At 44.1% G+C, this 26,079-nt stretch overlaps 1 protein-coding gene across 1 annotated transcript in view; it reads right to left on the minus strand.

Moving 5' to 3' along the window:
* gfra4a (GDNF family receptor alpha 4a) overlaps nt 1-17,994 on the minus strand; it is a 73,020-nt gene extending 55,026 nt beyond the window's left edge. The window contains exon 1 of the mRNA XM_088309992.1: nt 17,506-17,994. Coding sequence (XP_088166118.1) covers nt 17,506-17,572 — 67 coding nt within the window. The 5' untranslated portion in view covers nt 17,573-17,994. The remainder of the gene's footprint in view (nt 1-17,505) is intronic.
* Between the last annotated feature and the right edge of the window lie 8,085 nt (nt 17,995-26,079).

A 26,079-nucleotide genomic window follows, 5' to 3' on the forward strand; every position in this document is an offset into this window, starting at 1 on the left:
GTCGCCATCATCGTCTTCATCATCATGTTGAAAAAAGACGAGAAAAAAAAGCAATTAAGTGGAGTCAAGTTTGCTTGCGTTACACATTTAACGAGATCCCGTTAAGACCTTTTTTTATTGGCGGAGACATTTTCATTTTTATTTTTACTTTTTTTTTTTTTTTTTTTTTTTACAGTCAGCGGCACACATCATTCATTATCATGGGGCTTTTGTTATCGTTAGTCTCTTAATTAACTTTGTCTATCATCTACCTTACCATTAAATTTAGCTAAAAAAAAACAACTAATGTCAAGCTGATTGATGAATAACTTGCTCGCAATCAATCAAGAACAAATGTTGGGCGTACAAGTAACAAGTCGACCAACGTCAAACAAAAAACTCACAATTTACACAGAACCAACCAAAAATCTCTCACAAACAACGAACATTTCCATTGCCTCTCACTCTCTTTGGAACATCCTCTCGCTTAATATTACGGCCAGAGCTGGACACTTGACCCTTTTTTGACGGTCAGTCCCCCGCAATCAAGGCACCGTTCCGGCCTCGACACTCCAGCCTTATTCATAAAAAAAAAAAAAAAAAAACTGTACAAAATCCAGCTAATCACGAGCCAACAGCTAACATCTAGCTAACTAGGAACATAGAATGCATATAATGGATAATAAACAACTATCTGAATAACAGAAAATGTCTAGCTAGCTAGTTAAAAACTAACCTGTTGCTAATTACTGATATTTACGCTAAAAATCAACACATTTACTAGCGAATGTCGAGCTAACAGACAACAGACATCTGACAAACAGCTAAAGACGAGCTAACAGCGCATGTCTAGCTGTATGTTAATTGTTAATTAATTATTATAGAATAGCTACATGATTTGTCAGACACTTGTTGGTCCGTTAGCCATGAAGCGTTAGTTAGCGAGATGTTACTTGGCAGCTGCTTGGCAGTTATTTGTTAGCGAGACGCTAGTCTGTCCCTTGGTGTTAAAATGTTGTTAAAATAGGGAGGATCACGTTTGCTTTAGCATCTTAAGCTTTTAACGTGCTCGTAGTAAATGATGTGATATTTACAATCTTTGCGACGCTAAGCTAAGGTAGCCTGCTTCAAAGGCCTCAAAGCAGCCTCACAACAAACAGATAAAAACATTTCTGACTCTTTGAACTCTGTGTGTGTATGTGCGCGTGCGTGCGCCCGTGCGTGCGAATAAGCGGCGCCGGGACTTCAAAGGCGCTACTCGGTGGCTAACGCACTTAAGGCGGAGATTTAGTCACGTTACAGCAAAGTGAAAGCGGCAAAGTGTCGACGCGGAGGGTTTCTCGGCGTCGCTGGCATTGGCGTCGTCTGGGGGGTTTGACGCGTGTCATGCTCTGCCAGGTAAATATGCAAATGAGTGCCTTCCATTGGCCGGGATTACTCACGCAAAGCTTTGCGGCTTGATCCCTGTCAACTTCTTTAAAACGTTTCGGAAAATAAATCGCTCACGCAATTGTACAAGCTCAGCTGCATTTCTTATAGTTCAATGAAAACAAACATCTCTTTAAAGTTTACTACGGCAAATATTTTCTATTAGTCGAGAGTTGTAGTCGACTGACATTTATTCAAATTTCAGCAGTCTGTTGTAGCGCGTGTGACTTGAGATGAAAAAGCAAACAGGCAGCTGACTGACTGGCTGCAACCCACTGTAAAAGAAACCAATCAGATGCGGCTGTGGGACGGGACAATCTGCTTCTGCAGGCAGGGCCACCAGCACCCCAGAGAGAGAGAGAGAAGTGTGCTGCAGCAAGCCAAAATAAACCATCTTTTAATTTATCAGCCTTGAAAGTTATTAAAAAGGCCGATGCTGATTATCGGCAAAATGCCAAATATCGGCGCCGATAATCGGCCCGGCCGATAAACGGTCTGTCACTCCTACTGACCGCCCAGAAATGTAAATGTAAAGTCAATTCCAAATATGTTGCTCCGGTACAGCACGAGAGCAATAATCATTCTTGTAATAATGTCAATGATATTTTAATTAAATAATTTACAATATTAGTCAAAACAGACGTGAAGCAGCGTGAAAGTGTGATATGGCCATCTGCTGAGTACAAACATCACAAAACCACACACACACACACACACACAAGCAGAAATTGTTTGTGTGGTGATTATCGCGAAGCGATTGCAACCGGTCTCTTGGGGTCAAAAAGTTGGATTGATGGACTAGTAGGCGGATGGATGAATGGTCGGTAGGTAGATGGATGTGTAGGCCGGCGAATGTGTGACATCGTCGACGAGAATGTGAAAACGACGAGTGACCGATTGAGAGTGAGAAGTGTTTGCCGTTCAAATGTGAAAAGCTCGTCGAGGGAGAGAAAAGCTCTTTGGCTTCCATTCGGAGAACTTCCCGCTGCTTCGGCTCAGCCGCCGCCTCCCCGCTCGCTCACTAACTCACCTCCCTCCATCTCCCCAGAGGAGTCGGAGGTGGAATGTAGCAGGCGAGGATGTGAAGGAGTGAGATCTTTTCACCTTGAAAAGACATCTTGATCAATGTTTCATTGTCATCTCTGCGCCGCCGCAGAATTGCTGCAGAACAAAACCTGCTCAGGAGGCACTGCAGCTGTTCGACACCAAAGGAACGCAGACTTTTTAGTCACACGTCCGCAATAAACCGCAAAGGATGTTGGAGTGGGCGGGTAGGTCGGTACACAGATAGTTGGGTCGATGGGTTGGTAGGTACACTCGCAAAAGATTTGGTCCCCCCAAATACAATTTGAGTAAAAACTGAACCAAGCCACTACTTGGGTCGATTTGAGCTCACTTTCTGGATAATTTGACATAAAAAAACGGGTTTTTGGAGTGATTGAGTCGGTGGATTTTTAAAGTGCCGGTAGATCGGTTGGTCAATCGTTAAATATGGAGTTGTATATATACAGGATTGGTAGGGAAACGTACACAGTAGATAGGCAGGTTGGATAGGTGGGTAGATTGATAGAAGGCTAGGGGGATGAGTAGTTGGGCAAATTTTTTGCAAAGTTGTTGGCAGGCATTTTAGATGTAGTCTTAGTTTTATTTTTTTTATTTAGTTTTAGGCAAAAATGCTTATTAGTTTTTGTCAGATTTAGTCATTCCTATTTGTGATAGTTTCAGTCTAGTTTTAGTCGGCAAAAACTCGAAGAAATTTTAGTCGGTTTTTGGCAAAAAAAAAAAAAATTTTAGTCTAGTTTTTGTAAATTTATTAGACCAAAACTCAAAAAGGTTTGAGACCGTTTTAGTTCAAAATCGGAAAACAAGGTTTCCGATCAATCGCAAAGACTTGATTTGTATTTATTTTTGAAAGTATACAGGGACAGTACATATTGATCAAACAGTTTCTCGCAAATATGACAGATTATAGCCAATCGCTAATTTGCATCTGTTGTCCCTGTGTTGTCCCGGTTCTGATGGACTAGTAAGGATGAAGCATTTCAAACAGATATCGTAATCAATGCTCATTGCTCCAAAATAAGCCGAGAATCAAAACTTTTATTTGGCAACTGTTGTGGCTTTATTTCGCTTAAAGCAACCTCAAATAAAAACGTTTTAACAACTTTGACTTGAAGTAGACTTGTTCCATAGTACAGGAGCAGAAGTACAAACTTATGACTTGTTTACTTGTACCAGCCCGAGGTTATCAGAGATGATGTTCCGTCAATGGAACGAGACGAAAGACCGCAGACATATTGGCGCCAGATCACGACGTGTGACGGTGCGTGCACGGCGCATGCGCCCTGCGTGCTGTCCCGGTGGTGGGCGGGCCCAAACCAAAGACAGGTCGCGTTTCAAAGACAGATGACGTGTACAACAGGAAGGGATGTGGTCCATTTTGAGCGTCTGACGAACCACTCGCTAACAATTTCCTCCCGTCTCATATACGTCACGTCACGTTTTCGCCATCAAATAACTTCGTTTAGCTCGCCATCGTCTCGTTATGATCATGAAGAAAAAGGGGCGTTAAGAAAATATTTCGTCATCGTTGATGAAAAAAAACACTGGTTGGTAGATTAGCAGGGAGTCAGGTAAGAGGATGGATTAAGACATGAGACGGTAGATGGGTCAACGTGGGTAGATGGGAAGGTACGTGGATGGGTTGGTTGAAGGATGAATGGGTCAGAGGTTCGATGGAGGTTAGACTAGGCAGGTCGGGAAGAAGGTCGGTGACATGTTGGATCAAGAGGTCGCTAGATGGTAGCATCTGTAGCGAAATAGACAAATGGGCATGAGCGAGCTACATGGTCACCTGGTTTTCAATAAACGGCGCCGTGTCGCAGTTTTAGGTATCGCACACCTTTTGTAATTGTTCAGCGCATCTCAACCCAGCAGGCCATCGGAATACATCTTGACATGTGCAGAGCATGCACTAAACGCAAATGCATGCTAAAAAAAAACAAAAAAAACAAGCGGGATTCAGACATGAATAATTAAGGTTGTTGATCTTGTGAAGATTTCCCAGCTGGTTCGATACGTCATTTATTTTTGCCGGCGTTTTGTCTGCTCCACGTCAGCAACAACCACAATTCCGCCAGGGCTAATTACGGTGATGGCCGGGAACCGGCCCACACAAGACGGGATATTAAAACCGCAACGGTGGCGCATTATATGGCCGACAAAAAGGTGACGCTTCATTGCTTTTTATGACGCCATATAGACACGGGCCATTACTTAGCCGGAATTAGCGCATGCCGCTGCTTCAAAAGCATCTGCCTCTCGGCGGTTGGATAGATAGGTAGTTGTGGAGATGGGTAGGGCGAGAGACGTGATTCGATGGGTTGGTGGGTAGTTGGATCGACTGATAGGAAGGTAATTGAATAGATGGTAGGTAATTGGTTAGATGGGTAGAGAGGGAAGGAGAGTTGAAAAGGTAGGTAGAAGGGTCGACTGATAGGCAAGTCGGTCGCTGGCTACCGTATCTGGCTAGGTAATTGGATCAAAAGATAGGCATGATAGGTAATCCTTTTTTTTTTTTAACTTGGCTGGCAGTGATTAAGGGACGCAGGTGAATTGATGGGTAGGGCTCTTTGATAGCCGGTAGATGGTTAATGTGACCTCTTCGCGTGCATTGTTGTCTGTTCAAAAGCATCCATCCTTTTGCACGAATCTAATTTCGGACATTTTATCCCCCCTCAAGCTCACAAAGGTTTTTTTTTAAACATTTTTTCCTCCCGCAGGTTTATGGCTCACGGGCTCGCTAACGAGAGACAAACGCGTCAGCCCAGCAAGCGACGGACGAGGCGCGCTAAACTGAGCGTGCCGGCGCCTCGACGGGCCTGACTGGCGGGATTTAGGAGGCAATCTCGGTGGGACGCCGCCCGAAGAGTGCGGGAATTGCGGAGCGTGGTCAGGGTCCACCTTGGACAAGGTGAGCCGCGTACGTCTTGATTTGTGCACGCGCTCGGGGGATAGATCAAAGCGGCTTTGACGGGCTGCGTGAAAGGGGCAACACGGCTGCCGTTCTCTCAGCCCTCTAATTCCACCTCGGATGCTGTCGAATTCCACTTCCAAGCCCCATTCCGTGTCCTTTGACACGATATAGTGACATGGGAACAACAACAACAACGGCAACGGCGGGCCACGGTGATGTTGTCGCATTTATACTTTTATAGCACTCACAGAAATACCGATAAAGGGTTTTAAAAGTTGGAAACTGGCATCTTCGCGCATTGACTGCTGGCCGACTTCAAAGCGGAATTCCAAAGAATTTAGAGTACTCTTTCAGTCATTGGAAATATAGTTTAGGACAGTCATTTCAAACTAAAAGAAGGCGAGGAGGAGAGAGAAGGCTCGCTGTTTTCAATTCATGATCTGATTGGCTATCGCAACTGTCTATCAACTCTGAAAGTCCCTTTGAGACACAGAACAGACGCCTACATGATTTTATCTGAAGGCCTCGGACGAATAGTGCGTGCGACTGGTATTGTGAAATCTGCCTGGCAACACAAGCTTGCTGAATTCTGATTGGATAAAAACTCTCGCCTAAAAATACGACACTCGGATATAACATGACACCAATGTGAAGAATATGATCATGATTTCTTGATTGTGTTAGGGCAGCAGAGAAGGCCTTGAAGGTCTTGACCGCCCACCACCGGTGTGTGCGGCGATGCGGCTCTGCTCCCCTCGCACTAATTTCCGCATGCAACCTTTGTTCTAAAGCAAACAGCAGCTCATGCTAGAACTGTTTTCTTGTGTATTGCCTGACGCGTTGGTCTCCGGCACTACTTTTTTGGGGTTTTTGAAACATCGAAGTGGAGCAGTGCACGCTCAGAGGATATTTCCAAACACATCCATGATTGGGGAATTGGAATTTTTAGTGGCGAGTTTCAGCTCTTCTGTTCTTGGTTTATGCTTTTGTAATATAAAGTCCCCCCAAAAATGAAATTTATACTCCAGAATGACTTTTAGTATGAAAAATACGGTACTAAATATCCCCCCCCCCCCGCCAGAAAAGCTTTTTCTGATCTTTGGTCATCATCCGTAGGACACGTTGAGTTCACCAAAAACACCAGTTTGTGACCAAAAAGCAAACACGAGCAGCCTTGACATTTCTCTGCCTCATAATCTCCTTGACAAATTTTGATCTTCAACTCAAAAACTGTGCTGATCGCAAATCTTTAATGGTGTCCGTTCGTCTTGAGGGTTTTGCAGAAGATTGAATTCCCAAGAGCCTCTTCCACACGTACTTCACCAACATCTTCCTGGGTGGTCGCAAACGATTGGATTGCAGTCGACGAACATAAACGTTGACAACAGTGATGGAAATTTCATTCATTTGAGCAAAGTGAAACTTTGTAAATGTCGCTATCTCGTTGGTGGAGCAGCCTCACCAATTTTATCGTCACCTTCTGCAGGCCCCCCCCGCTTCAACTCAGTGTGAAAGGGTCTGGATGGAGTCTCGGAGGCTTTGATTCAATCTGCTGCTTAAAAGATTGGAGTTTGTTCTGGTTGCTGATCGAGCTAAAAAAATAAAAAATAAATAAATAATTCACAGCTGCTTGAAAAGGCGCGATCGATGCCTGGCGGACCACCCTAAACTTCCTCGTCTCTCTTTCGGGACCGCTGTCGTTTGCTACGGATCACCGGGCGGACCGCAGACGCCATCAAAGCGCCGCGTGAAAAGCTCCTGATAGCGCTCTCGGGGAACGCATACTTCAGAGGAAGCCGGGGAAAGCCAAGGGTCGACTTCGATGCGCATTCCGCGTTCTTTAACTTTGGTGACGAGGGAGGAAAAAACACGGAATTAGGATGCAGAATTCAACGCCTTCTTAAAGAATACTGTCGGGCCACGGGAAGCGTTGACAGGCTGCGTGAAAGGGGATACGATGAATCGTCCCGCCTCTGAAACCACCTCAGTGATCTGGAAATTCACGGCTCAACTTCCATGTCAGTACCTAAAACACAGATGGAAAAAAAAAAAAAGCAGGCTTGACGGGCTGTGTAAAAGGGGCTGCTGAGCTACGTTGTGCCTCTGTTACTACCTCAGAATCCGCAAAATTGGAGTGGTGACTTAATCCCCCAATTCATGTCCCTTCATAAAAAAAAAGGTACACAGAATAATTCTTAAATTAAACAGCCCTTACTGGCGGTGTGAAAGCCAACATGACTACCTTACATGGCAGGATATTTGCGGGTCAACTGAGGACAAGCGGTTCAGATAATGGATGGATGGACTTCACACTTCGAAAATCAGCCTCTGATACTTTGAAAATCAGGACAGGTCGACTTGAAAAGTCATTTCACACATAATGACACAGAGGAGGAAAAATAAAACATCTCTCACAGGCGGTGTGAAAGGGGCTTTTCAGCTACATGTTGCCTCTGTTATTACCTCTAAAACCTGTGACATTTACGTTGATTTCAGGACCTTTCATGAAAAAAATTGTGCTGCAGGACAATTCTTGAAAAAAATAGAGCTTTGACCAACAGCGTGAAAGGGGATACAAATCCACCTTCAGTCCCGTGTTCCAACCTCGAATGCCAGGAAATTCACGGCGATTGTTGAATTCAAACCTTGCGCCTTCTTACTCCTTTCACACTTCAATACATCAGGACATTCGGTCGACTTGAACCCCCATTTTGAGTCCTTTCACACAGAATAATGAGACAAAAGGTCCAAATAAGAGGCGTGAAAAGGGTTCTACAAATACATCACCCCTCTGTTACTACCTCAGAATCAAGGAAATGTGCATGATGAGTCCAACCCCATTCTGTGTCCTTTCACGCAGCAGTGTGGGGGGACAGCTTTTACGGGCTGCGTGAAAGGCTAAATGGATTCCGTTGGACTTGATGTTGTGCTGCGCTTTTAATTTGTCTTACAGAGCAGCATTAATTGGCTGCTCACAAAAGAAACACCGTCACCGTTCTGCGCGTCGGCTCAATGAGGCATCCGAGTCAATATTACCGTCAAGCGTCCGTGCCTCTCTGCGAGAAAGCGTCTGGCCGCAGTCGCTCGACGCATTGACCCGCACGTCAACGGGCGGCCGTTGAAGAAGATCAAGGTGGTGCCCGAGGAGATTTTAATTGGACTTTATGTCTTCTACAATTGTGTTTACATGCATTTTTTTCCCCCCAACTAAGCCTTGTTAGCGAGAAAGGGGATAATCTCTCCGCGTTGTTGAGAACGTTCCGCCTGTTTAATGAATTGAATGTCAGATAAACAGAAGCGGAAAGTTCAGGTGTCACACGCCGCTTGACTGCATAGCCAATGTCGGCGCGCTAATAACGCTTGTCGCACGCCTTTGAATTCAAGCTCAAGAAGAAGCGCGGCGGTGGGACAAAAAAAGAGCTCGGCGCCGAGGATTTAGAGGCTTAGCGAAAAGGGAGATGATCCGACCGGTTCCGGTACGAAGGGGTTGCGTCTCCCCCGTCTTAGCGCTGGCTTAAGTGAAGAGACGCCAAAATCACCGTATCGTATTACATCACGCCGTGTACCGCCGTCCGGGTTTGTGTTATGCGTGCGTTAAAGGCATGGGTGGGGGAAGCCATCGTACCAAAATGAATGGACCTCAGATATTTCCCTGAGGAACGCCATCCCAAGTTGTGCCCGACAAAAGGTACTGATTAGAAAATAAGAGGTTGATGTCGACATTTTGAGATGGGACGGCGGCACCGGAGCCCCTTTCACACAGCCCGTTGGAGACGTTTTTCGCACGCTTTTCCAATGTGTGAAAAAGGATACGTAATGAGGGTTGAAGTCGACCCGCTTACTCCTTGGCGTTGGAGGTATTATCAGAGGCGGGATAGCAGCTGTGAAGCTCGTTTGCTGATCTTCTGTGGAAAAGAACATGGAATGCGGCTTTGAAAAAAAAAAAAAAAAAATTCAAATTGAAGCGTTTTTTTTTTTTTTTTTACCCATGTGTCCTTATTCAACATGAACGGACGCAGAATGTCAACCGTTTACAACAGCCCCATTCGTTGGCGGTGCCTTTCACGCAGAATGGTGACGAAAGCCAGTTAAAAGAAATAAATCAATAAAAAAAAAATTTAAAATTAAAATTGGGAAATTCTTGACTGTACATTACCCCCCCCCCATTCCATGTCCTTTCACACATTTTAGCAACACAGGAAAAAGACAGAGAGAAAATTTTTGGCTTTCCTCATGGAGATTAATGAATTCTCTGTTCCGCAATCTCAGAAATCGGCTAATTCAAGGGTCAAATTAAAAACCGGATTGCGTCGAAAGAGTGGAATAAAATGTGAGTACGATCTCACAAGTCTTCGAGTTTGCTTGTTTTGTGTCGCCCCCCTTTTTGTTTCCCCTCTCTCGATTCGTCTTTTTTCCAATTCTTTTTTTTCCACTCTGTTGAAGTTAAATTCAAAGGGAAAAAAAGTCAAACGATCAAATGTTCTGCCTGAAATTCATATTATTTATTTTCCATCATATTTTTTTTATTAATTCTCTGATTAATTGGTTATTGGAATTTTATTTCTGCCAAATATCGGCCGAAAAAAAGGGGGGGGGTGACATGTCCGATCACGGTCCTGCCTCTTAAATTCAGCTGCATCTCCATTTTTTTTTTTTTTTTGCTACTAGATGCGTCACTCAACTGGTGATCAGCGGCTGAGGCGAGATCAAAGCGAATTATATTTTTTTCACCCCGAGCGCAATTGACAAACACGAGTGAGAAGACGCCAGGCTGCAAGACGACGGCAACGAACGGCGATAACGGAGAGCGTTGACACGCTTGGACTCCCGCCAGCCAGCCAAGTTGCACCGAGGTGACACGCTGATAGCACCCGCTGAATTAATGAGCAACTATCGTGACGGTAACCCATCCTTCCATGGCGCATAGATCGAGAAAAGACCAAGTGAGGGATTTGTTGCGCAAGAATGACGTTTATCCCTGAGAGGGATGCCAGGAAAGGAGCGGGAAAACATCAAAAGGCGGAACGCTGAATAGGATTTGCAGCCAGAACGCAATATGACACAAATGACAAGAAGTGAGGAGTTAAATCCTGCCAATGTGGGAAAGCACATTTCCCTCCAGTCGCTTTGCCGTGTGAAAGGACACAAAATGGGGGTTGAAGTTGACCTCCAAATTTTTATGGCTTTGGAGGTAGTAAGCAAAGGCAGGATGGCAACTTCACACGTCAAGGCCTTTTTTCTCCAGTTTTGCGTAAACGGTTGTGACGCAAAATGGGAGGGTGAAGTTGGCCTGCAAATCTACCAACTACCTTTCACACAGCGTGTCAAAGCAAGTTGATTCCCCCTGTGTCGCTGTTTTATGTGAGAGTTCTGAAACAAAATGGGAGGGCGAGGTTGACCTGCAGATTTACCGGCTTCAGCGGTAATATCCGAGGTATCACAGAAGTGGAATCGTGACTGTTTTAGCCCCTTTCACACAGTTGGGCAATACAAGTTTCTTAGCCCGTGTCGCTGTTTTGTGTGAGCGTTCTGAAACAAAAATGAAGGTTGAAGTTGACCTGCAGATTTACCGGCTTCAGCGGTAGTATCCGAGGTATCACAGAAGTATAATCCTGACTGTAGCCCCTTTCACACAGCCCGTCAAAGCTTTTTTTTTTCATCTTTCGTGTCACTATTCTTCGTGGACAAACATGAGATCGGGAGTTAAGGCCAAACAAATTGACTGGATCTGGAGGTAGTATCAGAAGTGTAATAGGACTTAAATGTAAATGGCAGTTGTGTAGCCCCTTTCACGCAGCCTGCGAGAACTATTTTTGGGTCTTTTCCCTGTTTTGTGTGTGGCCAATTTGAAGCTGTCCTGGGCAGCAGGATGGCTTTTCTGTCACCCCTTTCACTCCGGCACTCGGCCCGCTGAGATCCGCACCTGGAATGAACGAGCACTTGACCTGATTCCAGACTCTTCCTGCGCGCGGAGGTGGAACATGTTCAAGGTCTGAGTAGGACACCTCGCACTGGCCTCGCATCTCAAAGAAAACCCATTTCAACGCGGCCTGGCCTAAATAGAACCAAAATAGATTTGTTCCCACTTCCAACCTCCTTACGTTTAAAGAAGTCATATTGCGGTGGGAGTGGAGGTTAGCGTCGCAATTTAAAACGGCTCCCGAGTGTTTTCGGAAAAACTCAGAAAGTCTTTTTTGAAACTACGCAAAGGATTAAGAATTAAAGCTCACTTTTTTTTTGATGCAATGACAGTATTTGCATACAAATAATTTGGTCTGTGGTCGCCCAGCAAGTGTGAAATTAAAACAACCAAGTTAATCTTTTCTTTTGATCATCTGCCCATTTCTGAAAATGTATCTCGGAAGCGAGCCCTCGTCATTTTCTATCATTCCAATATAAAAAATAATCATGAATTAATTGTCTGAGCATCCGGAGCCACTTTCAAGACATTGCAATTTTGTTTTCAGTTAGGTTTTTTGTTTTTTCCATTTTCTTAGAAAATAAATATTCATTTTAGTCCAGTCCTCCCGCCACATGGTCGCATAATTAATTTTTTTAATAACAACCCAGAAAGCTTATTTATCAAAGTCTTTGAGAGCAAAAGTAACTAAACTAACTCACTAAAAGTAATATAAAAAAAAAAGAACACAAACCTCATTTTAATTTTATTTCGCTCGATTTCGTTCACTATAATAACCATGACGCATTCGTTAGCTTAAGCTAACAGGGTTAGCGTATTCATCCCCCAATTTACTTCATTTGTTGCACTTTTGGGGGGGATGGTGTCGTATTCGAGACAACCGGAAAAAAAAAAACACACATCCTGCATTTGGAATGGGGGGGGGGAAATGAAGTAACGTCAACCAGAGTGCGACAGTTTTGTCTCATGCAAATGAGCCACTGCTCTCCCCGCCTTCTAGAACAAGAACCGTGAGCCTCCTAGAAAAAACAAAAAAAAGCACAGATTGAATTTTCACTTTTGGTGGCAGCACTTCATCACACAAACGACCGATTCATGACACAATTTCGGTCGCACGGCCCGCCCGCCACACATCGAGCGACCCGGCCAAAACCAACTGAGCCGTCTCGGACTGTGCGTGCTTCGGCCAACACCGCCGACGTCACAACCGACCAAATAGGCACATCAACGTCCAATCACGGAGGCGGCACTTCCTCAACAAACGAATTTCGTCAATGAGTGCCACGGAGGCATTTTCTAACGACCGCGACGATTTTTTCCCGCCGACACGACACCAGCTTTTATGGCTCTGCTGAGAAGAATACTTTTTGAGTCTGGTTGCTATGAGACACCGGACGTTGGAAGTCGCAGTCGACCGAGGACCTTGAAGCCTCGCCAGTCACTTTCATTCACACACACAAAGTTCCCGCGCGTGTACTTAATTGCAACCTTTTCGGCATCTCACAATGAGCCGGCAGCCTTTTCACCGCAAAGTTAAATGCGGGGCTCTGCCAGTAAATGCCGTATCCTTTCGCAAGGGCAGCCTCATTCTCGCACCGACGTAATTGTCCTTGGATAAAAGCCGGTGGAAAATGACAGCGTTTTAACATAATAAGCAGTGGGGGAAAAAAAAAAAAACATTTAAAAAGAAAATCCTGCGTCGCCGTCGTCGCCGGTGCGCTTTGATTCACTCACACTGCCGAGCGTGTTTATCTTCATCGTGGGCCGCTACTTTGCATGTCATTGCCGACGTTCTTTTTCGCTTTACCTTAAGAGAGTTGCCTTGACGGAACCAGATAGCGACGCACAGCGCAACTCGCCAGACCGAAATAAGATTTCCATGTCAAAGATTTGACTTTTAAAAAGTGACTCATTATGTAAGAGGTAAAAAAAAAAAAATTGAATACAAAGCGAGACGACAAGGTTGCAAAATTTAGCAAATGTGCTAATTGTTCATGAATGAATGTGCGTGTTTCATTGTCATCTTTTTGAAAAAGCTTGCATGAGTAGACCCACAAAAAAAAAAAAAAATCCTCAAAAGGCGCAGAAAGTCTGCCATTTTGACATCCTAGCTCACTTCGGATGTATTTTTTTATTTTGTTTTTTTAATTCAGGCCTTGACTTAGCGCAGTGCTTCTCAGTTATTTTCCGTTACCTCCCCCCCCTCGCAAGAAGAAAACAATTTGTGCCCCCCCCCCACACCACCCACTCTCCGTCACAACTGTAAATTACAAAACAGCATCGCACCACGCCCCCCCTAGTGAAATATTGGAAGCATGTCTACAATGGGTAGAGCCACAAAAATGTTTTTTCTTTTTTTTTTTTTTAAAAAGCCATGTCTGAAAAGACACAAGAAGTCTGCCATTTTGCTTCAGTAGGACCATTTAATTAAAACAAAAAAAAAATGATCTTGAGGAGACCCATCAATGGTAATAAATGAGTTAATAGTCAGTAAGCCAGTTTGGTTTAAAAGGGCCAAGACAAGCTAGTCTGATGGCGACACAATTTGATAATTGGCTCACACTTTATATAATAAGCACACACTAATAAGCATTAGCTAAGCATTTGCAAATACTGAAGTCATCGTTGATGAAAGCATGATTCTGACATGAATGATTATATTTTGTAATTTAAGTGCATATAGGACGTAAATAGTGCTCACTTTAGATGAGCTCACGCAAAACACTTCATGATTGAATGCTAAGCGCCAAAATGTGTGTTAATAACACATTTACTACGTTGTTATAAAACATCAACGAACACTCTCACCAACATGTCTGATCAGTTGTTGTACGAGTGCATGCGTGCATATCGAAACAGTTTGCGTTCGCGTTCCAAATGAGCTTACAAACTACGAATTGTCCCTAAAGGACTGATTGCTAAATGATGACATAATCTAGTCATGTTGAACCTGCCAATTATAACGAGTGAAAATGCAATCATGAAGCATAATATGGATGATCTTATTCATGAGTCAACTGTTTAGGAATTCTGCTTATTAAAAAGTGTTACCAAAACTTCTTATCGCGTACCAGACAGAACGGTAACTTCAAATTGCAAACAAAAAAAGGTTTCGGGTGTGTGTGTTTTGATTCTTTTTTTTTTTTTTTTTTAAATTCATCCCTCAAAGCCAACGTCACAAAGCTAAGAAGACCCAAGAAGTCATGCTCGGTCTGCCATTTTGCTTTAAAGGAGCAATTTGCGGGTCACTTTGCACGTTTTCAGGTGCCCCTTCCAACTCGTCCTCGACGTTTGGCTCCAGATGTAGCGACGGTGAGATTCCGCAGACACACGAGAGCGATGATTGATGATTGCTAGCTCAGACCAGCTTTTCTCTTTGACCTTTTTCAGACTCTCGACATTTCGACGTCATGATTGCTACACGTCAATGCCGTCGGAGCCGCGAACCTGCTGAGATGAATCGATCGCGAAGGTCCCCAAACGGTTTAACACACCGGCCCTTTCTGCCGCCAATTTGGAAAACTTTTCATTGCCAACAAATCAATGAGTTGTGAACGTCAACCGGGACACTCCTGTTGTCTTCGGAGACCGACATTTTTACTCTCGGCACGTTTTGGATCGCATAAGAGGATAACGAGTCCACTTATGCCCAACAGAACAAGTGCGGATTGATTTATGACCCCCTTTCACCATCGGTGAAAAAAGATCCAAATAATACCACCCCCTGCACAAAAAGTAGTGAAAATGTAAACAGAAAAATCATGAAGACTAGCCGAAGCAGGTGATGATTTGATTTATGACCACCTTGTCAAATCAACTCCTAAATATTCAAGGGTCGATTGTTGCATGACCCCCCCAATAAAATTTCCAAAGATCAAAAATACAGTCTTGGTCTTTGCCCCGCCCCCCCCAAAAAGCAGTAAAACATTCAACTGAAAAAAATGTGGCCAACCTTAATCAGTTATGTTTTGATTGATTTATGACCACTTTGCCAAATCAACTCCCAAAGATTAAAGGATAAATTGTTTTGTGACCGCCCAATAAAACATCCAAAGATTAAAAGGGAGAAGATGATCTATGGCCCTTATATGAAAAACATACATTTGGATATGACATCAATATCATATATCGCTTTCACGTTGGTCATCATTACCTTCGACCAGTGTGCCGTGCTACAAAAGTGTTACTGTGAGAGATCGTTCAGGTGTGATGCCGCCAATTGTCCAATGTCAATTATTTTGATGACATTTTTTTGGTTTTTCTTGTTGCAAAATTTTTTTTTTATTGACCTACGCCGACCACAGATGGGATAAGCTTATTTTTTTCAACTAGATGACATAAGGTACAGAATTAAACGGTGTATTCACTTTTTCATAAATCGTTTTGCTAAGTGGTGTGCCTGCCGTGAACTTTTTCGGACAAGAAATGCGTGTCTTGGTTCAATAAAAGGTTAAGAAATTCTACCTGAGTCAGCATCGTGCAAATCCATTCAGGACTGCTTCCAAAACAACTACCAAAGATCAAAGGACAGATTGGTTTATGACCCCCAAGAATACATTTTTCAAAAAGTTCAATCTCAATTGTTTTACTCTCTACTTTAATGTCAATTACTTTCTGACATAAGAGCACTCATTAGCCAACACGGGAACGTGCCAAGTGATTTAGGACCCCTCCCCAATACAAAGGCCAATGATCACAAGACCGATTGTGGCAATTGAACCTTGAAAATCAAAAGGACAGATGGATCTATGACCCAAACATCAATCCAAAGAGGAAAGGCCTAAATAATACACCACATCTGGATCGTTCTCTTTGACACGTGAAATCCTTACCCTCAAGACGAAGGGGCTGACAGATTTAAGACATCCATCCGAATACAACAGCCGGCGATCAAAGCAAAGAGCGATTTATGACCAAAATAACGGCGTCAAAAATCAAAGCCAGAAAAATAACCGACATCAAGATGTTCCATTTTGACACAAGCGGAAACGGTTGCCAAATCGTGCAACACACGTGCACTTATCCGGCAACGCGTGCGCACGCCTACGTAAACGCGACACTCGGGTGCCAAGGGGCCTGCCAACGTGAACGTGCATGTGCACACGCACATGAGGAGTTGTGTGTCTTCATCGTGCAAACACTCGCGCCTTGTTGCACATGGAACTGGTGTGTTTTCAAAACATGCACACACACACACAAACAAACGCACACACACTTACGACTAATGTCAGCATCTTAGTGACCGTTTTTAAGTCTATAGGTGTTTGTGTTTTCTTCATAGTGCCTTTTACGTGCCTAAAACTCAACACACACACACACACACACACACCCCTATATATATGCATACACGTATACATTATTCAATCATGTGCACGTGTTTTCCGAACTACTGCGTGTCTTTTGATGCAAACAAATGAAGCAAATACAACACACACGCACACAACACACAAGCGTGTATTGTTGTACATGTAAATAGCATTGTATGTTTTATGTGGCATCTTAACGCTGCAAAACTGCACACGCACGCATCACACGTATCATTGTCCCCATACAAACACACACATACAATAAGTGTATGTAACTTGCGTGTCTCTTGGTACGGACACACACACACACTTTGAACTGCAAAAGTGCTTACGTGCACATAGCAAAGAGACACACACGCATACGCCACATCTCAGTCTCTGTTGGATTTGTGCATGGGGGTGTGCGTGTGCGTGTGTTGAAGGGTCAGGCGTGAGCGTGTGTTTCACTGATTGTGAGTGCATGCTTCTCTGTGTGTATTGTATATATATATATATATATATAAATATATAAATGTGCGTGTTTGTGTCTTAGTGTGTGTGTAACCGTAGTAGCGCGTGTCCCGTGTCTTGATGACACACACACGCACACGCACACGCACGCATACCATTTCTCAGCATTCGCGTTGGACGCGAGTGTACGCGCACGTTTTCACGTGTTGGCTGCCAACAAACGGCGCACACACCACGCGTGTACTTCGCGGCAGACGCACGCGCCTCCGCGCTGCAAAGGTGCGAGCGCGCACCAAATCCTCAACTTGTGCGTCAAGTGCGGTCCGCGTGCAACTTTCACCCAGCAAACACTCAACGTGACCTCTCCGCGAATTTTTTTTCCTTTATTCATTTCTTTCTTTATTTGCGTTTTCTTTTCTGTTTTTGTCTCTTTTTCGCAAACTTACCGAGCAGGGCGAGGAGGAGCTGCAGGGGTCCGAGGAAGAGGAGGAGGAGCAGGAGGAGGAGGTCCATGGTGGTCTGCGCGGAGCGGTGTGGAGCTAAAAACCGGCGGCGGAGGTAAATCCACACAAGTGCAACAACAACGGCAGCAGCGGCGGCGGGAGGAGGAGGAGGAGGACAGGAGCCGCGGAGGAAGGGAACATCGTGGGGATTTCAACTAACTTTGGACGAGGGATAAAAACATAACCCCCCCTCAAAAAAAACAAAAATTAAAAATCGCACAAAACAAAACAAACAAAAAGCCACAAGCGTGAAGTGATTTTCTTCAGCATTCGTGGAAATTCCTTCCTCTGCTTTCCCCGCCACCTGCTTGCGCCGCTCCGCGTGGAAAACTGCGGATGATTCAGTGGCGCGCGCGAGCCTGTGCGCGCCCCCGCCGCTCCTCCTCCACGCGCACACGCGGCTTCGCTTTTTGCGGGCTGGATGGACGCACGGACGCTCCGACGGCCCGGTCGCAGAATGCAATCTGAGTGCAATCGATAGTCTATTTGTGTTTGATGGCGTCATAAAAGCAGCCGAGGCGGCGCGAGGGATGGATGAGCGGTCAAGACAAGGAGATTTGGGACAAAACGTTATTTACAAGGAAAAGGGAATTTTTTTTTTTTTTTTTTTTAAATACGACGAGCATGGCAGGTGCATTTGCTTGCCATTTTCCATCGCATTCCCCAAACATGATCTGCCGAAGCAGGCATTTTTTTAGGGGGAGGAATAACTAAGTCATTTTCAAAGGGGTAGGGTTTTGAGATAAGGTTTTGACGACAAGACTTGGCCTGGTTTAGGGTTTCATGTTAGCCTTTGTAGCCAAGGGTAGGGTTTCGAGAAAGGGTAAGGTTTGAGGGGTCTCACATTAGGGTCATAAACCTGGGCTGGGGTTTCAAGCCTGGATTAAGGTTTTAAGTCCTGGTTAGGCTTTAAAAATGACAGTTTCGAGCAACGGTTAGGGTTTCAGACCCAGGTAGGAGTTTCAAAACTGGGTTAATCGTTGCAAGTGATGGTTGTGGCTTCAAATTATGGTTTCAAGAGCAAATCAAAACAAGGTTAAGGTTTCAAATTAGGGTTTTAAGTGATGGTTAGGCTTTGAAATGACAGTTTCAAACCCACTTGAGAAAGTCAAGACCGTGTTAAGCTTTCAAATTCGGGTTTGAATTGATAAGGTTTTAAAAAAAAGAATAGAGTTTCAAGCAATGGTTGGGGTTTCAAGCAAGGGGTGAAAGTTTTAAACCCGGAGTTAAGGTTTCAAATTTGGGTTTCAAGTGACGGTCAGGCTTTGAAAGTTAGAGTTTCAAATCCAGGGGAGTGTTTGAAACCTGGCTTAGGCTTTCAAATGAGGGTTTCAAGTGATGGTTTGGTTTTTCAAAACACAATTTCAAGCACTGGTTGGGTTTCAAATGAGTCTTCCAAGAGCAGAGTCTCAAGTGAGCCAGTTTTGTGTCTGTTGCTCTCCTTCCTTCTTTTTCAAACTTTGTACTGCGCATTAGCGCCACCCGCAGGCCTGGAGCTGATGTGTCGGCTCGCATTCGGGTGCCGTTGTTTGTTTTTTTTTTGTTTTTTTTTATACGAGCCTCGCGGGCGTCGTGTGTCTGATTGCTCACGTTAGCTCTCCCGGCGGGCTCGCAACCACGTCTGCTTTCTTCGGTCATTTTCATGCGGGGAGGGGCGCGGGGGGCACGGGGGGGAAATGTCACGGCATCGAGCGGGAAACAACGATTTGGTGCTGAGATGATGAAGCCTGACGTTGTCCAATGACATTTCCCGGCTGACAGGACGCATCATCATCATTGCGCATCAATCTTGATCCTTGCCACCGGTAATACATTTTTCAAATGTATGCTTTCAACTCAGGGTTAGGGTTGAAATTAGGGCTTCAAGTCAGGTTAAGGTTTCAAGCCATGAATGGGGTTTCAAATTTGAGTTTGAAAACACAAATTGTGTTTCAAAACAGGATTGAGGATTAAAATCAGGGTTTCAAAACGGGATTTTTTTTTCAGGTTAAGGCTTCAAGCCTGGGTTTGGGCTTCTAGTGAGGGTTCCAATTAGCATGAGTGCCACGTTTCGAATGTCAAGTAAGGGTTAAGGTTGGAATCCTTGTTTCAAGGCGGAGTTAGGGTTTCAGGTTGTGGTTTCAAGCCTTGATTTGGGCTTCAAATTAGGGTTTCAAGCCTCAGATTATCTCAGAGTTAGAAAACAAAAAAAATTCAAGTCATGATTAAGTTTCAAATTAGGGTTTCATGCCTCTGTCAGGGTTTCAAGTTTGGCTTTTAAGCCTGGCTTTGGGATTCAAATTGGGTTTCAAGAGAGGGTTCAGGTTTCAAATGTGGGTCTCGAGCCAAGAACCAGTTTTCAAGTCCGACCTGGGTTAGGGTTTTAATTTGGTTTTGAGCCAAGGGCTGGGTTTCAGGTCAGGTTTATGATTTCCAGATTGGTCCTGGGTGTCAAATTAGCTTTTCAAGAAGGAGTTTGCATTTTGAATTGGGATTTGAAGCCGGGGTTGGGTTTGCAGTCAAGGCGAGGTCTTTAAGCCCGGTTCAAGATTCAAAGTGGGCTATGATGACAAGAATTTGGGTTTGGAAGTCAGGGTTTGGCTTTCAGGTCTGGGTAGTAGGGTTTCCAGCGAGCATCCAGGTTTCAAATTAGGGTTTTGAGTGTGGTTTCAGCTTGCAGCACGGATTAAGGTTCCAAGATTGTGTTTGAAGGCGTTGGACTCCCGCCTAGCCGGCCTGTCGTTGAGAAAATGCCCCAATCCCAAGCGCTGAAAGACGACCGGTCCCGAAGCAAAGCGACAAGCGGGGATGGCGTGACTCAGACGCTGAATTATTGATGGCAACAAAAGGAATACAGCGGCGCCACCGCCGCTTTTTTTTGTACAAGCAGCAGTCACAGAGAGAAAAAAAAAAACAAAACAGTCCAACGGAACAAACGGACAGACGTCGTCGGCTCGAAATCAGTGAGACAAGTTTGTTCAGTTTTTGTTTTCGGGCTACGCTACAGAAACACAGCAGAGTAGGGTTTCAAATCACAGTTAGGGTTTCAAATGTGGTTTTCTGATGACGGTTAAGGTTTTAAATTTGGGTTTCACGTCTAAGTTGGGGTTTCAAGTCACACTTTTGGCTTCGAGTCTGGCTTTCAAATTAGGGTTTGAAGTCAGAGTTAGGGCTTTAAGTCTGGTTTGGGGTTTCAAAGTAAGGTTTTAAGTCGCAGTAAGGGCTTCAAGTCTGAGAAGGTTTCACATTCAGGTTTTGAGCAAAGGTTAGGGTTTCAAGAATGGGATAGGGTTTCAAAGTCAGGTTTTCGTATCGGGTTAGGCTTCCAAACTAAGGGTCAGGGATTTAAGTTCGGGTTTCAAGACAATGTTAGGGTTTTAAGGCAGGCTTAGAGTTGGTAAATCATCACTCCACGGTGTGACAACTTGGCAGCAGCTCCATTCAAAGCTCCAAACTGACTTGTCATGTTTTATTTTGCAAACATCTGACAGACTTGGCACATGAGGCGTGCGGTGGGGTTGCAAGGATGGTGGCGGAGTGGCGGGCGCCAGACATGACGCACACACCGGCGGTGTAAATGGAAAGTGTCAGCGCTGGCAAACGCAGCGACAAGCGTCTGAGCGCAAGAAACTGCTGAGCCAGCGACTGCCGTCCGCACTCGCAGGACGGGTACGGTCTTCGGAGGAAGTCGTCTGAATGGCCGAGACGACGCCAGACGAGTTTTGATGCCTTTGTGGAAAATGCGATCACGGCCGGAATGAGACTTTGGTTCGAGTTTGGGTTTCACTTTAATGCAGCCATGACGACACTAACGAAAAAGAGTTTCTTCGCGGAGGATCAAGAAGATATGCTGGTGACTATTCTTGAATTGTCTTTCTACATGTGTGGCTGAATCGCTCATTTTAAAAGCGCCTGACTGATATGCTGATTCCGATATTTCTCCGAATAAAATTCAGGTAATTCATGAACTCATTTACTGCCATTGACGGCTAAAAACGTCAGAGATATGTTCGTGAATGAGTTAATCGGGCAATTCTTTTAAAGAGTAAACAATAAATAATATAACTTCATTTTTGGTGGCCTTAAAACTTAAAAAAAAAGAAAAAAAAAAAGATATACGATAAGGATCCTCTGAAATCGTAATCGTTTTTTTACTTTAAAATGAATATCATCGAGAGAAGCAGCAAATTTATTCATTTTTTTTTTTTAAGTTGCTGATTTGCAAAGAACTACCGACCGATTAATCGGTCAGATCCGAGTTAGCAAACTGCCACCTTTGTTAGCCTATCAATGGAGTTTCCCATTATGTGTTAGCATGATGCTAGCAGAAGTGTAGGCAGCAAACTACTTCGCAGGTGTACCTAATATTTTGATGGCTGCATCCAAACGTATTTCGCATGTGTTGCGGATCATTATTTAAAGCACATCTCCGCGTTAATTCCTCACACGTGACCCTTCGTCGTCTCTTGCCTCGTTCGTTCGTCACGTTGCAAAAAAGAGAGAGAAAAAAAAGTTCCTTGGCAGAAATGAAAAAAAAAAAAAGCAGAATGGCAGCCTAATAAATGGAATAATCAGCGAGCTGACAGCTGTCAAGAGAACATCGCGTGAAGCGGCGGACTCCTGACGCCCCCCCCCAACCCACAGCTATCCGTTTTTTTTTTTTCCTCCTTCCTCATTAGCGCACCGCCGCCGCCTCTGCCGTGCTACGACACATTTATTATTCAGCATCTTTGTGGCCTATTTACAGTGCCCGAGCGGCACACTTTCGCCAAAGTGGCGTCTTTATATGTTAGCTTTGCGCCGGCTTCAAGCGGAATTTGCTCCACGGACAGCTTTTTGGTCTAATTAAAGCTTTCCTTTCCTCGGTCAGGACCTCATTGCGTTTTGCACACGTGCGAGGCTAGCCGTGCATCGCTGGGATGAGTTTGCCTTTGAAAGACTTGGGGGAATTTTCAAATTGCCCCAAAAAAATGGCAGCTTCAAGAAATAAAAAAAAAAAAATTGTGTTTTTTTTGTTTTTTTTCCCAAGTGTGACTTTTCTGCGAGTCGACGAATGATAGACGAGCAAAAGTCAAACTTGCATTGGGGGCTGAATTTTGCAAAAAAATGTGGATGCAAATACATGTTTTAAGAGGAGTTCTTCTCGACGGACAGACAGATTTTATTTTGTGCAATCGCGAAATGAAATTGATTAGATTTTTAAAAAACAATTTTTCTTCAAAATTTCAAGTTTTTGTCTTTAAAAGACCCCCTAAACTGGTCACTTCATATCACAATAGTCGGCTTTCTGCGTCTTTTCGGGCATGGCTTCTTGAGACTTTTTTGTGCGTCAACTCATTATAGGCACGCCCACCAAATTTGGCTGAATTTTTCAAAAATGACGGCAAAAAAAAAAACAAAATGGCCGGCTTTCTGTGTCTTTTAGGACATGCATTCTTGAGACTTTTTTGTGAATCTACTTATCATGGAGATGTCCACCAAATTTTATCTTGCCAATTCAAACTGGTTTTGAGGGCTGAATTTTCTAAAATGAAAACCAAAAGTTGTAACGACATGTTTATGACAATGTCCAATGAGTTGAGTCAACTTTTGTCATAAAACACTTTTTTTTTAATGTAAAAAAATGTGATCATTTCCACCTTCTATGATTAACTGCTCTGTGTGTGTGTGTGTGTGTGTCATTGTGCGTGTGCGTGCACGTGTGTGTTGCCTGGGTAAATAACAAGCAAGGAGATTAGCGCCGCTGCCGTTTGCATGGCATCCAATTCAAAGGGAAATTCGCCTGCTAAGCGGCTGATTTGAAAAATACTAAATTTGTTCAACAAATGAATCCCGAAATTGAATTTTGAGGCAGGTGGGCGGGCGGTCAAAGACGCTCGCGCTGAGCCGCCGGATAAAAGCTTCGCCGAGCACGTGGGAGCAGATTAGCGGCATTGTGTGGAGTCCAAATGAAAAGTTGCCAGTGGCGCAGGTGTGCCAACTCCAATGCACCACTCATAATACTTCTCAATTAAATTTGCAAGCGGCGAGGAACGGGCCTTCGCACCCCCCCCCCCTTCTTTTTTTTTTCCCCAGAGCCAATCCTCAAAATCATCATGAAACTCCGAGGCGGTGTTCCACCCGAATTAAAGCTTGGAAAGCTTGGAAATCTGTCAAGGATAACAAAGTCTGAATGGGGCTAATTTGGGCCAATGGCCTGTTAGAAGTTTTTCAAAGTAAGAGCGCTGAAATATGTGCGGCCACACATGGCATGACGGCGTGTAAATGGAATCTTCCTTTTCAACCATGTCTAGATTTGGGGGCGGAGCTAAGATGAGCTCGTTGGTAGAAGGTATGTTGTCGGGGGGGCCAAAAAGCGATCTTCAGGGCGGGCTCGCCCATTGGGCCATATTTGCAGATGCTGAGAAGCGCCAGGGGACTCCAGGGGGCGCCAAAACGGGATTAGGGGGGAGGGGGGGGGGACAATGAATTATCACTTTGAATACACATGAGAATATATTAACTTTTGAGCATGGAAAAGATGCAAAGCAGATTGTAATCCGAAAAATGAATTCCAAATAAGACGCAGCCGATCCTCGTCCCAACAATCTGCGGCCCTCTTTTGGCTGATTGCGTTCTCTGACAAGACTTGAAGGCGACGGCTAATCAGCAAATCAACGTTTGGATATTGAAATAATTTGTTGCGATTAACGGCGCTAAATATTGACATTTACATCTGACAGGCTGACGTTTTTTTTTCCTGCTATTAATTGTTAAAGGCGAGTTCCCTTTTCACTTTATATGGCAGGTTAAGTTTGTTCAAATCATCAAAAGCATGTTAATAAAATGGATATATTCATTAATATTGCACGTGCATTAAAGACAATATATCAGTTGTGTTTTTCTTTGTGTACCACATAATCATCAACAAAGGGGGTGCGCCATTAAGGAATCTTGCCGAGGGCACCAGATTGGTTTTGTCAACTGCGCTCTTGTGAATCCTCTTTGAGATTTTGGTGATTGAGGGCTATGAAATTAATTGGACTTTTTTTTTTTTTTAATTGGCTCTCGCACCCCATTTTCATGCCGAGTCCCCAAAATGATCAATTAACATCATGTGGGGTTGGCACGATCAAATATTTTTAGAAGCGATTAATCGAATAATTAGATAAGCATTATTTGCCGGTTACTGTTAGGAACTGAGTATTGTCATTTGGTAATGTTTTGTCATTAGTCAAAATACGAGTCGGATCTTTTGCTCCCCCCCAAAAAAAATTTATTAAAAAAAAAAAAAAGAAATGGCACCTCCAACCCAAAATGTCTGACATCTGTCCAGGTTTGGGTTCTTTTGGATTTTTTTTTTTTTTGTGTGTTAATCAGTAAAACGGGTGTTAGCGGCTATTTTTTTTTTTTCAAATATCCCAGGAGCTCTTGCAGCCTTTTTTTTTATTTATTTTTTTTTTTAATTGTTTTTCTTTTTAATGGAAAATCTTCAAACTCATCATTTGAGTCCACCTCCACGCTCGGCTGCTTAGGCGAGAAAGATTGGCAATTCTTTGTCGCTCATAAGAAAGCTGCTTTTGATTGATAATTTTCATGGCATTGGCCCAAAAAAAAAAAAAAAAAAGGACGTCAAGTTCTTCACGTGGAAATGTAATGAAAACAGGAAATTGTTTCCGCTGTCAAAATGTGTTTGGCGGCACAATCGGCCATCATCTCCAAATCACAGCAAATGGATTACACGTTGGAGCGTTTCCTGCAAGTCACGTCAACATCATCGCAAACACCTGCAAAGTCGTCAACATTTTTTTTTTTTCAAGTTTGTATTCGCTAGTTGCTTGGCTGTCTCATTTTTGGTTTCGACTGTGAGCTGAAAGAGATCGTCGGAACTTTTAGCCGCCTCGCGACCAAATTACACGCACAAGGGCCGATTCGTGGGCCGGACCAAAATCCACCTCCGACCTCGCTGAGTCGAGCCCCGCCCCAAAAATGGGCCTTGAGACGGACTGCCCAGCTCTGATGACCTCAAATGATGACGCAATGAAGACCCCCACCAGAAAAATGTCACTGCTTGAAAAATCGACAGCCACCACCACCCTCCGACAAAAAACAAAAAACAAGCGGCATGAAGCAAGGAGTGACGCTGGCAGCCAATCGCCTTTGCACCCGTTTGCCGACGCTTCCGAGGGTCGGGCTGCGTTCTCAAAGGTGATTGAGTTTTCAGTGCTATTCCCGATCTGTCATTTTTAATTTTCCCCCCGTCCGCGCCGGAGCGGAAAGGAGTCCCTGAAGGATGTGACGCCGGCGTAATTATTTCTCTCTCACTAATTAGAAAAGCGTCCGAGTGACAGTTAATTGAATAAACCTGCGTTCTGCCGCAAGAAGCGCAGCTGCTTGGAACGCGACACAAAGTTTGCTTCGACTGTTTTCGTTTGAGCTCCTCCCCCAAAAACAAAACGAAAGTTTGAGAAAACACTTTCAAAAAATTTTGATTTATTTATTTATTTTTTTCTAAAAAAAAAGTCGACTCTTTGATCCATGAACGTGATCGGTTTACCC

The sequence above is a fragment of the Idiotropiscis lumnitzeri genome, chromosome 1 (genome assembly GCF_059441095.1).
Source record: "Idiotropiscis lumnitzeri isolate Australia: NSW breed Sydney's pygmy pipehorse chromosome 1, RoL_Ilum_1.0, whole genome shotgun sequence".
Lineage (NCBI taxonomy): Eukaryota > Metazoa > Chordata > Actinopteri > Syngnathiformes > Syngnathidae > Idiotropiscis > Idiotropiscis lumnitzeri.